The 18,013-nt window shown below is 42.9% G+C and overlaps 1 protein-coding gene across 1 annotated transcript in view; it reads left to right on the forward strand.

Annotated features, from left to right (window-relative positions):
* The window catches only part of LOC126481863 (venom allergen 5-like), a 109,393-nt gene that overhangs the window by 59,195 nt on the left and 32,185 nt on the right, over positions 1-18,013 (forward strand). The window contains exon 3 of the mRNA XM_050105822.1: positions 1,819-1,977. Coding sequence (XP_049961779.1) covers positions 1,819-1,977 — 159 coding nt within the window. The remainder of the gene's footprint in view (positions 1-1,818; positions 1,978-18,013) is intronic.

Here is an 18,013-nt window from a genome sequence, read left to right on the forward strand (position 1 = left end):
ATGAGCGACTGGTAGCACGCTCCGATAGCGGCATACAAAGACTTAGTGACTGTGCTGAAAAATAATGTATGCAGCTGTGTCACTTTTTAAGTGTAGTGTAGCATTCATGAACCGTTACTTGGCCTTCCATGATAACATGTGGCATACTTTTTGAAGGCCACTCTTCATACGACTCAGAATTTTACACCATGATTTATTACATTGATGGTTTGACAATATTCACGCCTGTCAACAATTTACATATTTGGAATTGCAGTTATTACAGTCTTTTTGAAGTACGACAGTATTTTGCCTGTTTAATATACCTTATACTTCGTGGAATAGTTTTATAATGGCTAGCTTTCGCAGGGGGTCTGAATAATTCTGAGAGAATGTGGCGTACTCCTGGAGCCTTGTTTCGACTTAGGTCTTACAGTGCTCTGTCAAATTCTTCTCACAGTATCATATATCCCACCTCATCTTCGTGAAAGTCTTGTTAAAATTCTGTCTTCAAGATTGTTTTACTTGTACAGACGCTCTATGTATTCCTTCTCTGTATTGCTTGGAAGAGACTTGCCATTTGAAATGATAATAATAGTCATAAAGGTGCTTCTCCTTTCTCCAAAGTTTTCTTTAATTTTCCTACAGTAAGCATAAATTTTCCCCACAGTCCTATATGGTTCTAAAGCCTTCCATTTCTCCTCTAGCTATTTTTGCTTTGCCGTTTTACACCTCCTGTCATGTTAATATTTGATTTGTCTGCATTTCCTTTTATCTGTTTTATTTGCTACATTTTACATTTTCTACTTTCATCAGTTAAATTCAGTCTCTCTTACGTTACACACGGGTTACTACTAGGCCTTGTCCTTTTGCCCATTTGATCCTCTGCTACCTCTACTATTTCATCTGTCGAAGCTAATCATTCATCTTCTGTTGTACCCCTTTTCCCTGTGTCAGAGAATCGTTGCTGAACGCTAGTTTTGAAACGCGCAAGAACGTCTGGTTCTTTCAATTTATCCAGGTACCATCTGCTTAGTTTCCCAGCTTTTAGCAATTTCTTCAATTTTAATCAGCAGTTCTAACCAGTAAATTGTGATCAGAGTCTGCCCGTGCAAATGTTTTACAGTTTAAAATCTAGTTTCTAAATCTCTGTTTTACCATGATGTACTCTGTATGAAACCTACCGAACTTGAAAATAGGTGACAATGTTTACTACAAGGAGTTGCTGATGTGGATATACGAGTACATGGTCTTTATTATAAGGATGATGTTATGGAACCTCCTGGTAATTGTTGGAAGGGACTGGTCTGTGGAGAGTGTTGAAGGGGATGACAGGCAGAAAATGATATTGAATGTCTACCTGGGAGGGAACTTATCGGAAGTGTTAGGAGATGAGACGATCGGTATTTCATCTGGGCAAGGTAAGAGCGTGCTGGGACCTTCATTTGGAATCGAGAGGAATGTGGAGGATATGGTAGGGCTGGTCTGTGGAGAGTATTGGAGGGGATGTCAGGCAGAAAATTATATGGAATATCTACCTGGGAGGGAACTTACCAGAAGTGTTAGATGAGGTGATCGGTATTTCATCTGGGCAAGGCAACAGCGTGCCGGGACCTTCATTTGGAATCGAGAGGAATGGGTGGTACAGGTTGCGCCATCTACAGTTGGTAAAGTAGGACAGGGAAGTGGGTAGTCTGCATTAAGGTTGGTAAACGTTCGGAGAGAAAGAGAGCTCTGTTACTAGACACTCACATAGCGCTTCCTCAGAGATTTCTCGGTTGCCCCTCTTGCTTTGGCCCCAGAGACCGCTCCAGCTGAGCAGGCTGTGCGCTGTTGCAGGGCATGAGCCAGTCGTGCAAGTCCCGCATGCTGAGCCGCGGCCTGCGGAAGGGCGACATCCAGCTGATCCTGTACCTGCACAACAAGCTGCGCTCCAGGGTCGCACTCGGCCGTGAGTTCCGCGGCAACCAGCCGCCCGCCGCCGACATGCGCAAGCTGGTGACGTCACCCCACACTTCTCTCTTGCCACTCTCTCTGACGCTAGTGCTCACATGGACAAGCTGGTGACGTCACTCCCACCTCTCTCCTCTCACTCTGTCTCACACTAGTGCTCACATGCATGTTGACGTCACCCCACACCTCTCTTTTGTCAGTCTCTCTGACGCTAGTGCTCACATGCACAAGCTGGTGACTTCACCCTCCAGCTCTCTCCTCTCACTCTCTGTCACACCAGCGCTCCCAGTGATGAGACTATGCCAACTGGGTTCAATGCCTAATTCATCAGTGTAAACGAGTAATTCACTAACTTTACTTATTAGTCCTTGAATATTGTGATGAAACAATTAGAGCTGACATTTTAGACTGAGTTAATTATTATTAGGTGGGAAAGAATTCTGGAATTTCCTTTCTGGCTCATGGAAGATGACTCTCAGCTATCTTCTTCCCTAAGTTATGATAACAGCACAATGAAAACGCAACAGTACATTTCCTATGTCCTTTTATAATAATAATAAGTTTATTGCAGCCAAATAGCCATACAAATTCAATGCACAGTGATAACAATAAGATAAATTAGAAACTTCACATATTGCGATTTGCATAGTCACTTATTGTTCGTATCCTTGTGGTACAGAGCTCTATATGGTAACGTTTGCAAATTTGGTGACACAGTTTACACTCACACATTTAGTTTGGTTCAAGATATGACGTGTTGTTGCAAATAAGGTGGTGGAAACCATGGACTGCCGATCTGGTGATCACGTGTCTCGTTTCGAAGTTTTCCTTTGTCCATGTTCGGTCAATCATGGCACCTGTGCTATAAAATTCTGGAAGTATGTCTTCCCTTTTTTTCTTCAATGTTTTAAGTAGGCTTTTCAAGGCGCTGCTATTGGGTAGCATCAGGATTGTCCGAAGGTCTTCAATGAGAAAGAGTTCCCTCGCCAGCAGGTATACAAGTCTCGATCATGTTGTTTTCGACACTCCTATTGCTTTCTTTATATAGGTCGCCTTCACTCTTTCTAGTGTTGTTAGGTTGTTCACTGTAAGGTGTGGTCCAATAATTTCTATGCCATACGTCAGTAATGGGGAGATTTTGGCTCTGAATAGTGCCATTGCAGTCTGTAGGCTAAGGGATCTGATGTATTGTATTTCATGTATTGCCATTACTGCTTGCATTGCTTTCTCTGTTACATGTTTTGTGAAACATTTTGCAGTTGTTTGTATTGTGACCCCTAGGTACTTGTAGTACGGTACAATCTTCAGTTTTCTCTCTCGTATAAAGATGTCAGCTGATGCAGGTATTCTTCTTCCATTTCTGAGTACCATCATTTCTGTTTTCGCCACATTTATTTCGAAGCCGTGTTCGACACACCAATCTTCCATATCGTTTATCGCTTCTTGTAACTTTGCAATATTCTTTGCACGTATTACAATATCGTCTGCATATGCATATGAGACTACACCCTCCCTTTGGGGTATTCTTACAATTTCTTCCGCTGCAAGGATAAATAACAGGGGACTCAGTGGGTCTCTCTGTAGTACTCCGTTTGATTGGAGTATCGGCTCCGATAGGGAGAGATTGTCTGATATTCTTACTTCGTTCCATTGCAGTATTGCATTTTTCCAGGGTTTCCTTTAGTTTTTTGGCATTAATTTTCTGTTTATAAAGTCAATGGCTTTTGTAAAATCTATAAATACTACATAGAACTTTTCTTTGTCTTCAAGGGCTTCCCATACGCTCTTTAGCAGGAGTTCTATTGCTGTCGGAGTTGATCTTCCCTTTCTGAATCTTATTTGGCTTTCGGGGAGGTGTTCGTCGATTATTTGCTTTATTCTTTCTGTTATGTCCTTTTATCAGAGGCTATAATGACGTAGCAAGTTAATTTTCAGACGAAACTGACAAACTGTTTTCTGGTAGGTAAGAGCTTCTCTTTTGAGTTCCTTGTAAAAGTTTAGTTTGTTTTTGGGCGTCTTCCCCTCATGAAGCCTTTTAATCGCACGGTATTTCAATCCTCAGTGAATAAACAAGTGTACATTTCAAAGTGTAGCAACTAGACTGGTTGTGCAAACTTTAAAGACCAACGTAGTTTGCTCACTTTCAAGTAACATAATTTGATGGCACTTGGGCCATACATAGAAACAATTGCTGCAATATGGTACTTAAGGTAGCGGAAAGAAATGCGTAGTGAGAGGAATGGAAATGAAGATTTTATTCAAAGACGATATATACACTGAACTCAACGCAATTCACCCTGTCTTCTGGAAATAAGAAAGGACAGGGCATGGTTCGTAATAAAGTGTGCGATCACCATAAATGGCAACGCGTGATCTGCAAGGTGCTCCCATGGTGGCGACAAGGTTGGTAAGGAGTTCTTGTGGTAGAGTGTTCTATTCGTCCACCAGCGAGGTTGGCAATTGCTGGATGATCGTTGGTGCATATGGACGCGCTGCAACCACGTCTCCCCAATGCCTTTCATACGTGTTCTATGCTATTTAAGCCGGGGGAACGGACAGGCCAGTTCATTTGCCCTAGCACATCGTCACCCACAAAAACGAAATTAGAGCCGACAGCACCCCTCAAGAGACGCACGTGGGGAACTGGCACAGTGTCACAATAATGTGACCGGTGAGTGTACTGCGTTAAAAGATTTGGAGGTTAGTCACACATGCAACGTTTTGCCTTCCCGCACTTTAACACCTCGACAGCCAAAACTATCACAGTTGACAATGTACCTGGGTGCAATGAGTATTCCCACGTCTTGACATATAGGATATTCCAGTATCGTCGAACATGATTGTTTTGTTGGTCCAGATGTTATGGTGTGAGGAGGCATAATTTTACCTGGTCATGTTGAGGGTAACTCTTTCAACACAGCACCTCTCCAGTCAACGCTACTGCGGCACTGTGCCCCTTAGCCATGTGCATCTTTGCAGGGATGAAATCGGCACTAACTTTATTTTTACAGATGGCAATGCGCGACCGCACCACATAGTACAGGCGGAGGAGCTCTAAAACCTTGTCGCCACCATGGGAGCACGATGCAGAGTGGTGATCACACAGCCTATTAAGAACCTTTTGTAATCTCCAGCAGACCATTACAGGACTTCAATGTAATTATTGTCTTCGAATGAAAGTGGCATTTCTGTACCGCAAGTCTCTAGAGGAACGGAAGGTTCCAAATGATTGGAAAAGAGCACAGGTAGTGCCAGTCTTCTAGAAGGGTCGTCGAGCAGATGCGCAAAACTATAGACCTATATCTCTGACGTCGATCTGTTGTAGAATTTTAGAACACGTTTTTTGCTCGAGTATCATGTCGTTTTTGGAAACCCAGAATCTACTATGTAGGAATCAACATGGATTCCGGAAACAGCGATCGTGTGAGACCCAACTCGCCTTATTTGTTCATGAGACCCAGAAAATATTAGATACAGGCTCCCAGGTAGATGCTATTTTTCTTGACTTCCGGAAGGCGTTCGATACAGTTCCGCACTGTCGCCTGATAAACAAAGTAAGAGCCTACGGAATATCAGACCAGCTGTGTGGCTGGATTGAAGAGTTTTTAGCAAACAGAACACAGCATGTTGTTATCAATGGAGAGACTCTACAGACGTTAAAGTAACCTCTGGCGTGCCACAGGGGAGTGTTATGGGACCATTGCTATTCACAATATATATAAATGACCTAGTAGATAGTGTCGGAAGTTCCATGCGGCTTTTCGCGGATGATGCTGTAGTATAAAGAGAAGTTGCAGCATTAGAAAATTGTAGCGAAATGCAGGAAGATCTGCAGCGGATAGGCACTTGGTGCAGGGAGTGGCAACTGACCCTTAACATAGACAAATGTAATGTATTGCGAATACATAGAAAGAAGGATCCTTTATTGTATGATTATATGATAGCAGAACAAACACTGGTAGCAGTTACTTCTGTAAAATATCTGAGAGTATGCGTGCGGAACGATTTGAAGTGGAATGATCATATAAAATTAATTGTTGGTAAGGCGGGTACCAGGTTGAGATTCATTGGGAGAGTCCATACAAAATGTAGTGCATCAACAAAGGAGGTGGCTTACAAAACACTCGTTCGACCTATACTTGAGTATTGCTCATCAGTGTGGGATCCGTACCAGATTGGGTTGACGGAGGAGATAGAGAAGATCCAAAGAAGAGCGGCGCGTTTCGTCACAGGGTTATTTGGTAACCGTGATAGCGTTACGGAGATGTTTAACAAACTCAAGTGGCAGACTCTGCAAGAGAGGCGCTCTGGATCGCGGTGTAGCTTGTTCGCCAGGTTTCGAGAGGGTGCGTTTCTGGATGAGGTATCGAATATATTGCTTCCACCTACTTATACCTCCCGAGGAGATCACGAATGCAAAATTAGAGAGATTAGAGCGCGCACGGAGGCTTTCAGACAGTCGTTCTTCCCGCGAACCATACGCGACTGGAACAGGAAAGGGAGGTAATGACAGTGGCACGTAAAGTGCCCTCCGCCACACACCGTTGGGTGGCTTGCGGAGTATAAATGTAGATGTAGATGTAGATGTACGTCTCTTTGCGTATTTCTTTGAGTTATCTTCTGCATAGTACCGTAACAGTTCTTTCTGCGCGCGGTCCAGTTTTCATTGAGCTATTTTACGTGTCAACGACACACTATCCGAAAGTTACTTTGCATATCAACGTCCATCTTTACAGCCTCTGAGAATTTCTCTCACAAGAGGGGACGAAACGTTGCGCACGGGAATATTCATACATCAAAAAAGTATTGCATCACCTAGGTTCCGAGAGTTCCGGAACCTTTACAGAAAATTGGAATGGAAATCTACATATACATCATTTACGCCCTTTTTCTTGCTCATGAAAACCACACATTGCGTCTTGTACCAGCATACAGCGAGACCTTCAGAGGTAGTGATCCAGACTGCTGTACACACCGGTACCTCTAATACCCAGTAGCACGTACTCATGCACTGATACGTGCCTGTATTCCTCGTGGCATACTATCCACAAGTTCATCAAGGCACTGTTGGTCCAGATTGTCCCATCCCTCAATGACGACTCGGCGTAGATCCCTCAGATTGGTTGGTGGGTCACGTCGTACATAAACAGCCCTTTTGATTCTATACCAGCCATTATCGATTGGGTCCATGTTTGGAGAACATACTGGCCACTCCAAAGTAGAGCTATGTCGTTAGCCTGAAGAAAGTCATTCACAAAATGTGCACGAGGGGGGCGCGAATTGTCGTCCATGAAGACGAATGCCTCGCCTATATACTGCTGATATGGTTGCATTATCGGTCGGAGGATGACACTCACGTAACGTACAGCCGTTACAGTGCTTTCCATGACCACCCCCACGGCGGCTCCAAATAATGCCACCCCCAAAAAGCAGGGAACCTCCACCTGCTGCACTCACTGGACAGAGTGTCTAAGGCGTACAGCCTAACCGGGTTGCCTTCAAACACGTCTCCGACGATTGTCTGATTGAAGGCATTTGCGACACTCGTCGGTGAAGAGAACGTGATGCCAATCCTGAGCGGTCCATTCGGCATGTTGTTGGGCCCATCTGTACAGCGCTGCATGGTGTCGTGGTTGCAAAGATTGACCTCGCCATGGACGTCGGGAGTGAAGTTGCGCATCATGCAGCCTACTGCGCACAGTTTGAGTCGTAACACGACGTCCTGTGTCTGCACGAAAAGCATTATTAAACATGGTTGCCTTGCAGTCAGGGTTCCTCTGAGCCATAATCCGTAGGTAGCGGTCATCCACTGCAGTAGTAGCCCTTGGGCGGCCTGAGCGGGACATGTCATCATCGACAGTTCCTGTCTCTCTGTATCTCCTCCATGTCCGATCAACATCGCTTTCGTTCACTCCGAGACGCCTGGACATTTCTCTTGTTGAGAGCCCTTCCTGGCACAAAGTAACAATTCGGACGTGATTAACAGCGGTATTGACTGTGTAGGCACGGTTGAACTACAGACAACACGAGCCGTGTACCTCCTTCCTGATGGAATGAGTGGAACTGATCGGCTGTCGGACCCCCTCCGCCTAATAGGGCTGCTCATACTTGGTTGTTTACATCTGTGGGCGGGTTTAGTTTCATCACTGAACAGTCAAACGGACTGAGTCTGTGATACAATATCCACAGTCAACGTCTATCTGCAGAAGTTCTGGGAACTGGGGTGATGCAAAACTTTTTTTGATGTGTGACTTTACAGCTTGATTATTGGCCGTGGAACCGAAGTAACCAGGGATGTACATATTGATTGTCGAATCTTGAATTTTTGACACACTGAAATGTTCCCAACACGATTGTACCAATCGCAACTGCGTAAACGAGGAAGATTTATCATCCTGTCGACGGCAGGGTCTTTCTGAGTGGGTCACAAGCTAGGATACAAAAATGAAGACCAAAGAAACAGGCTGTTACGTTACCGTAAGAACCATTCCCGTTAAGCGATTTCGGTAACCATGAAAAACTAACTCTAGATTGGACTACAGTATGTAAGGGTGTTCACTCACCAAGTCCTAGAAAAGCGGGACACTTCATAATCATAAATGGCCTGCCATAGCAACCAGCTCTTTCTACAAAAGCTCACAAAAGAGCTTTAGTACAGTTATTTATCCTTTCAACAAACAAACAGAAGTGCGACCACTGTGACCAGAAGCTTCACTTGGGTCATATGGCATGCCAATGTTGTGTGTGAGACACATTTCGCCGCTACCTGGCGCCAAGTACAAATGGAGACGAGTGTACGAAATCATTTATGAATTCTTTCTACAGTTTAAAGAGTTACACTCATGAGCGTAAGCGTTATTAGTAATTATTCTGCATCCGACCCTCAGTAATGATTGACATTTGTCATGTCGCTCAGTGTTGCATTGTTTGATTCCAAAGAAAGACAATTTGTGCAGGTCCGAGGTCAGAAATTCTTTAACAAAATGGAGGGACACAATAATGTCTGTTTCTTTTGAACAAATTTTTCCCTCGGAACCTCGTAAGATTTTCCTTAGCTGTTTACTGCATTCTCATGAAAACAAGAAATATTAACGACTGCAGAGCAGTGGCTTGAAGTAATTTATGAGTTTTAAACTGGTTTTTCAGACGAATTCAAATTAATGTTTTACTCTTAAATATTTCTTATCGCCTATCACTTTTCAGGTAAGTAAACGCGACCGATAACTCCGAGATCTTTTATAACACAAAACATACAAATATTCCGTCGAAAATCCAAGACGTCATGAAATTTTGAGGCCAGAGACAATTGTACAGTCATAATTTAAGGAATGTTTGCACTTCAGTTTTGATCTTGGTTTAGCGGTGCTTTAAGAATTATTTTTCCAATAGATACAATTAAATAAAATTAAGCTAAGGTCTCCAATAAAAATTCATCACATGACCAGTTATTGATTTTCAGCACTTAAAAATTTCTTATTGGATTGAATCCGCCTTTAGTACACACAAATTTTTCTTCTTTAAGTCAGACATGTTTAGCTGAAGTTACAACATCATGTGTTTTCCTATATGTTCTTTCTATTAAATAACAGGAAAATTGCTTTTAGCTACCTGTACACATACAGTAAAAATTTGACTTCTTAAGAAAGTATTCACAGATCTGAAAAACAGACAAGATTTTTTTATATGTAGCGCCGGCCGAAGTGGCCGTGCGATTAAAGGCGCTGCAGTCTGGAACCGCAAGACCGCTACGGTCGCAGGTTCGAATCCTGCCTCGGGCATGGATGTTTGTGATGTCCTTAGGTTAGTTAGGTTTAACTAGTTCTGAGTTCTAGGGGACTAATGACCTCAGCAGTTGAGTCCCATAGTGCTCAGAGCCATTTTTTTGACTTCTTAAGAAAGTATTCACAGATCTGAAAAACAGACAAGATTTTTTTATATGTAGCGCCGGCCGAAGTGGTCGTGCGGTTCTAGGCGCTGCAGTCTGGAACCGCGAGACCGCTACGGTCGCAGGTTCGAATCCTGCCTCGGGCATGGATGTGTGTGATGTCCTTAGGTTAGGTAGGTTTAACTAGTTCTAGGGGACTAATGACCTCAGAAGTTGAGTCCCATAGTGCTCGGAGCCTTTTTTTTTTATATGTAGCTTCCTATCAGATGCTGCTGGTATTTTTATGTTTTGTGATATAGATATATACGCAATCTTCTACATGAAAGAAAGTAATGTTGACCGTAACATTTACAGTCCTAAATTTTCGATGTAAATAACTTTCTGAATTAAGTTCTCTATGGTTGCAGATAACGAGCTGTAAAAGGAAAACATCTATAACGCAAAACACAGAAAATCACAAAAATCACAGCATACGGTGATAAGGTATATAAAAAATTTAATCTGCTTTTCAGATTTGTGAATACTTTTTTAAAATAACTTAAACTTATTTATGTACATTTAGCAAAGACCAATTTTCCGGATATTTAAAAGAAACATAATAAAAAATACAGTGATTATTGTGTAATTTCAGCGAAACTACTCAGAGGGAAAGGAGAAAAAAAAACTGTGGTAGCTCAAGGCGAATCCCATCCAAAAACAAATTTATTTGTAAGCGAACTTGTGTATAAGTGATTCAGCCTCGAGGTGAAAACTTCATAATTATTTATTGCAAATTCACTATACACAGGCTACAGCCACGTATTAAAAATGTCATGTTTCTTAACAAATATGTGCAAACATATGTGGCTGAAAGCAATCTGATACACAATTACATAAGCAGTCTTTTTTTTTTGGAATTACAGTAATTATCAGCGGCATTCTTAATACAGTGGAACTCATCTACTTACGAGTGGCTGTCTGGTCGGAAATAACATTGTGCGACACCTGTAAACCTGCCTACCACTTCAGAAGCTCCATCCGGTTACGTCAGGACTCCGTGTTGAGCACGTAATTCATATAGTTAAGTATCCCAGCCTGAGAATCGAGGAGCCGGCCGCGGTGGTCTCGAGGTTCTAGGCGCGCAGTCCGGAACCGTGCGACTGCTACGGTCGCAGGTTCGAATCCTGTCTCGGGCATGGATGTGTGTGTTGTCCTTAGGTTAGTTAGGTTTAAGTAGTTCTGAGTTCTAGGGGACTGATGACCACAGCAGTTGAGTCCCATAGTGCTCAGAGCCATTTGAACCATTTTTTGAGAATCGAGAATATCAACAACTTGTTTCAATATAGATCCTGGGAAGATATCAGTCGCGGGAATTCCAAGACCGTATCAAAATTTCTACAATAGTTCCTCAGACTAACCCGGACATACAAAAACAGGCTAGCGGGAGACTTCAGTTTATATATGTAGATACAGGCGATTTAATAAAATAATTGTTACTTATTTTTACTAAAACAAGAGTACACCTTACATTTTGTGTTTGCTTGCAGTAATGTTCGTCTATCACGCTTTTGATGGGTGACGAATGGAGTGTATGTTCTAAAAGCAAAAACGTATTTTTTATGAAATATAGTTACAATTAAACAACTTTCAAATTTTTTTAGTTGCATTGTGAAACATTGTTTCTTGCCAAATGTCATGATTCTTCGTCAACGGGAAGTATCCTTAACGTTTTGGTGAGTGAGTTTTCAAGTATCAAATTATGTGACTTGAATGGCCACATCTTTTGATTGCATTGACTTTAGAAGCTCGAAATTTTTACACCGCCGAGGAACCACAGACCTTAATGTGCAATATAAGTTTCAATTTGGTACGCCAATCTGTTGAAGAGAAAAGGCAGTCGTAACGAACTGATGGACAGGCAGACGGATGAAAGACTACAAAAAATGTTTTTTCATGCTATCTAATTACAAATTAACATTTTCTGACTTCTCCTTCACTTTTCCTGTGAATCCTTGCTTCTTGGCAAATTTTATCATTATAAGTCAAAGGGAAGTAGCCTGTAGGTTTTGATGGGTGGGTTTGCAAGTTTCAAAATACATGAGATATATGGCCGAATCTTTTGACTGAAATGACTTAGAAGCTTAAATGTCTTACACCTCCAAGAGGCCACAGACCTTAGTATGTGACATAAATTTGAATTTGATAAGCCAACCTGATCACGGGAAAAAAAGTTCTTAGCAGATGGACAAATAGATGGATAAAAAATGAAAATAAATCTTTTCCGTGTTATATAAGTACAAATTAACTATTTTCGGATTTTTTCCTTTACTTGTACTGTGAAACGTTGCTTCTTGCCAAATTTCATTATTCTAGGTCAACAGGAAGTACCCTACAGGTTTAGATCAGGTTCTCGATTATCAAAACATGTGACATAAATGGCCGTATCTTTTGATTGCATCGAGTTAGAAGCTTAAAATTTTTGCACCGCCACGTGACCATACACTTCAATATGTGACACAAATCTGAAAGTAACACGTTTACCATTCCTGAGAAAAAGGATACTTAATTGTGGATTTTTCCATACTACATACTCTGAACAACTGACTCACACAGTCAAAGTTCATTTAACATTAACACCGTTGTTCTACACCGTAACTGCATTCATTATTATAATGTATCTTGATAAAACATCTTTTACTTGCAACAAACTCTTCGGTAAAAATTCCTGCACCATAAATTGACCGTCTTCCAGTACTGTTAAATGTCCTTCATCATAGCACGTTAGTTAAGGCTGGTAAGTACTACACTCTCTCTTTCACGCTCAATTTTACGTTCCATCTTTGAACTAAAAAGTTACATACAATGACATCTATTACCTGTCCTTTACCACCCAGTGAAGGTCATCTAAGCACGTAATAGCCAAAAATACTCTTTGTTCTATACCACCTGCTGTATTTATTCTTTCCTCTTCTTATTCCATTTGTTTACGTAATTGTCGTTTAAGAAATGTACTCCTCAATATTGGATTATATACCTGTGTTCTGTGCATATTCACCTAAAAAGTATACCGTCACACACTACAGTTCTCTCTCCGGAAAGGAGATTTACTTTGATTTAATTACCTTTATTAACATCTACCGCCATAAAGTCAACAACTACACTCCTGGAAATGGAAAAAAGAACACATTGACACCGGTGTGTCAGACCCACCATACTTGCTCCGGACACTGCGAGAGGGCTGTACAAGCAATGATCACACGCACGGCACAGCGGACACACCAGGAACCGCGGTGTTGGCCGTCGAATGGCGCTAGCTGCGCAGCATTTGTGCACCGCCGCCGTCAGTGTCAGCCAGTTTGCCGTGGCATACGGAGCTCTATCGCAGTCTTTAACACTGGTAGCATGCCGCGACAGCGTGGACGTGAACCATATGTGCAGTTGACGGACTTTGAGCGAGGGCGTATAGTGGGCATGCGGGAGGCCGGGTGGACGTACCGCCGAATTGCTCAACACGTGGGGCGTGAGGTCTCCACAGTACATCGATGTTGTCGCCAGTGGTCGGCGGAAGGTGCACGTGCCCGTCGACCTGGGACCGGACCGCAGCGACGCACGGATGCACGCCAAGACCGTAGGATCCTACGCAGTGCTGTAGGGGACCGCACCGCCACTTCCCAGCAAATTAGGGACACTGTTGCTCCTGGGGTATCGGCGAGGACCATTCGCAACCGTCTCCATGAAGCTGGGCTACGGTCCCGCACACCGTTAGGCGGTCTTCCGCTCACGCCCCAACATCGTGCAGCCCGCCTCCAGTGGTGTCGCGACAGGCGTGAATGGAGGGACGAATGGAGACGTGTCGTCTTCAGCGATGAGAGTCGCTTCTGCCTTGGTGCCAATGATGGTCGTATGCGTGTTTGGCGCCGTGCAGGTGAGCGCCACAATCAGGACTGCATACGACCGAGGCACACAGGGCCAACACCTGGCATCATGGTGTGGGGAGCGATCTCCTACACTGGCCGTACACCACTGGTGATCGTCGAGGGGACACTGAATAGTGCATGGTACATCCAAACCGTCGTCGAACCCATCGTTCTACCATTCCTAGACCGGCAAGGGAACTTGCTGTTCCAACAGGACAATGCACGTCCGCATGTATCCCGTGCCACCCAACGTGCTCTAGAAGGTGTAAGTCAACTACCCTGGCCAGCAAGATCTCGGGATCTGTCCCCCATTGAGCATGTTTGGGACTGGATGAAGCGTCGTCTCACGCGGTCTGCACGTCCAGCACGAACGCTGGTCCAACTGAGGCACCAGGTGGAAATGGCATGGCAAGCCGTTCCACAGGACTACTTCCAGCATCTCTACGATCGTCTCCATGGGAGAATAGCAGCCTGCATTGCTGCGAAAGGTGGATATACACTGTACTAGTGCCGACATTGTGCATGCTCTGTTGCCTGTGTCTATGTGCCTGTGGTTCTGTCAGTGTGATCATGTGATGTATCTGACCCCAGGAATGTGTCAATAAAGTTTCCCCTTCCTGGGACAATGAATTCACGGTGTTCTTATTTCAATTTCCAGGAGTGTATTTGCCTTGAACCACACTCAGTCTTAATAACGATGGTAGGCTTCGATTCATTCCACCGTAGAGAAAATTATACGCTTTGGTTCCCCATCGCATAGATAATTGTTGGCTACAAAAGCATAATCTATCTGTGAGAATCTCTCTTAATTAACATTATGAAGTCACTGATAATTAGTAAAGATTTTAAGCTCTAGCGGAATGTTTGGCTGAGCACTATCGGGCTACTAGTACTAAAGTTAAACTATTCACAATTATTAATCATATAAAACCCAACCATTTTAGTATACAGAACTTCCAAATGTACAGAAAAATTCCTGTCAATGTTAACTTTTATTGGGTTATTACCGAAAGCGGCCAGAGTTATATTCTCGGCCTCCACATTTAGAGTACATTCTTTCTGTCAAATGATTGTTTTCCTTCTAATAGAAGTATGTTAGTTTACTTGTTTTAGCTTTGCGTATTAATGTTACTACTCTTGTACTATTAACTGAACAAACTAAGATCCTAAAGTACTTCCAAGAAAGCGTTATTTCTTGACCAGTCAGGCTTAATGGTAACATAACACATACTTCCCACTCTAAACTTGGTGTCCCATTAACAGATATACTGTTTATAATACCTCATATTTTTCTAATTTCTTATTGTATTAGACAAGTACGATAAAAAAGTCAGACATCTTTTATAAGCGTCATATCGTTGAGAATCTCTTAATCATGAGCGCCTGTCTAGAAATTGTTAGTTTCCAACTGACACTTGTAAAACATTACACGATAATCCAAGTTAATAAAAACAACTAAATAAATAATAAGTAAACAATTTACGCAAATATAAAAAACGTCCCATATCCTTAACAGTAAAGCCAGTAACTGCTTACAAAAATAAAAATTAAACTGTCATCACTAGGATGAAGGTGAAATGTTTGACAACAACAAGTCGAAACAATAAAGATTCATTGTTTTCTTACTCATGAGGAACATCTTGTACTTTGTTACACCATTCTTTTTTCCGGACATGGATAACAACGTCTTAGCATCCTCTCTATCTTTTTCCTTATGTGAAATTATTGGTAGTTAATCATACACTTTGATTTTTGTCTAAAATGGAGTGTTCAGTACTTCCAAACACTCCCTTTCTTTATTGTCATATGAAAAACTATATTCCCTTATATTATTTTATTGCATTTAATATCTGACGCCTTCTAACATTTCTTCTTTTATGTAATATGGAATACGTGACTAATCCTTACATGCTAAAACCATGATATGCACATTCTTACATTAACTGGGAAGCTAACCTCCATGGCCTCGTAAAATAATCATTTTGGCTACATTTGATTTATGTATATGAGCGTACTCTTCATGTTGTTCCACATGTTATCTTCACTAGCCTTAGGCCTATGTTTAAATAAGCTAGAGGAAGTAATATCTACAGGAAATCAGCACATCACAGAGTTTGAAAGGGGCCTGATTGTGGTTCTCCATTAAACCAGCTGGTCCAATTGTGCAATATCCAGATTTTTGGAGTATTCGGATATGACGATGGGCTGATGTTGGACTGTATGGCAACGTGAGGACATGCCTACTCATAATCAAGGTTGTCGTCAATCAAGTCTAACTACTACAGGTTGATTTAGTAAGCACGGATGTTTATGGAGATTATAAACCAACTCCAGCGACAAACGCTGCAAGAGAGGCGTTGTGCGTCATGTTGTCGTTCACTGTTAAACTTCCGTGAGCATACGTCCCTAGAAGAGCCACCAGATATATTGCCTCCTGCTAAGTATATCTCGCGAGAACAACATCAAGATAAAATAAAGGGAATTAGAGCCCAGAACTTACCGACGACCGTTCTTGTCGCGTACCATTCGCGACTAGAACAAGAAAATGGAGAGGGCAGGGAAGTGACAGTAGTACACAAAATACCGTCAGCCACAAAGAGCAGGGTGGCTTGCAGAATATAACCGTCTACGTAGATAGCCATACTGCACACCAAGTACACCGTATCCCTTGCACATCTGTGCCTGCCATCAGAGAACAAGTTATGAACTGCCTGCAATATTCTGTGTCATCTCATAACATAGGTCGGGGACGAGCAGCAGCCGAACATGTGAAGGCTGCCGTTAACACCAAAGCACAACAGACTGCATTCAGAGAGTGTAGTCATGACTGGGAAAAATGGATTGCTGATGAAGGGGGTTGCATTGTGCTGAGCGATGAATCGTGGTTCTGGCCTACCCTGGATGACAACTGTTGGCAAGCAGGGCGGCAGTCTGGGGACACATCTCGTTCTTCCCAGGTTTTGGAGAGGCACAGCCGTGTTACTCCTAGAGGAACTATCAGGCATGACATGAAGTCACGGCTGGAAGTGACTAAAGGAACTGACAGCACGGTAGTACATCACTAACATCGTGATTCCTCGTGCATGTGTTACCACTCATGCGGCAGAATTTTGGTGCCATTTTTCAACATGGCAATGCCCGTCCACATGTTTCACATGTGTCTATGAATTGACTGATTAATGTGAGGTACTACTGTGGTCAGCAAGGTCGCCAGATCTGTCGCCAGTAGAGCATGTGTGCGACCAGCTCGAATGATAACTTCACCCCAGCACAGTATCCAGTGCATTAAGGACCAGTTGCAAGAGTTGTGGGCCAGCTCGCTTAAGGGGGGGTAGGACGTCAAACGGGCCGACTTGGAGCATGAGAGGCACCACAGTACATTTTAATTTCCACTGTCTATACTTTTACAAATAAATTACCCGCCAGGTTATCCGAGCGCGCTGACGCGCTGCTTCCTGGACTCAGGTCGGCGCGCCGGCCCCGGATCGAATCCGCCTGGCGGATTAACGACGAGGGCTGGTGTGTCGGCCAGCCTGGATGTGGTTTTTAGGCGGTTTTCCACGTCCCCCTAGGTGAATACTGGGCTCGTCCCCACGTCCCGCCTCAATTACACGGCTCGCAGACATCGGAACACTTTCGCACTATTCCATGGATTACACTAGTCGCAGACAGTTGGGGTACACTAATTACTTCCTGGGGGCTACGGGGTGGCGGCAGGAACGGCATCCGGCCACCCCTTCCACTAAAATTGCCGCATCTGATTAATCATGCCGATCCTGCGTATCTGCGGGACAAACGGTACAAGCAAAAGAAAGAAAGAAAAGATACTTTTACAAATAAATCCATAAAGCTTTGTCAGCGTGGCCAGGAAGGATTCAGGACTCTCACTCATAGCAGTGAAAGTTCAAAAACATTACAAAATAAACTTTTTTACATTTGAAACTTCATCATTTTTTCTCTTACTATTGGCTACATTTGTTGCTATAGGTACACTTTTCTTCAGAAGTAAGAGAGATTGTTCGATGAATTTTGCACAGCATACAAACCATACTTAAGGTGTATGATTCAAGATATGCCACGTTCGGAAGCTAAACATTATGTCCTATGCTGAAGTCGAAAAATAGCTTCCTTCAAACAACTGAAGCAATTACATCATCACCTTCCGTTCGCCGAATAAAAGTGTGGCGAAACAAGACAAATGGAAATAATAACCAAAACCTATAAGAAGAGCCCGCTGCCGATTTCCAAATACCCTATCAGACGTGGAAGATTTGGAAAATACTGTGAGCTGGAGTGACGC

The sequence above is a fragment of the Schistocerca serialis genome, chromosome 5 (assembly GCF_023864345.2).
Source record: "Schistocerca serialis cubense isolate TAMUIC-IGC-003099 chromosome 5, iqSchSeri2.2, whole genome shotgun sequence".
Classification (NCBI taxonomy): Eukaryota; Metazoa; Arthropoda; class Insecta; order Orthoptera; family Acrididae; genus Schistocerca; species Schistocerca serialis.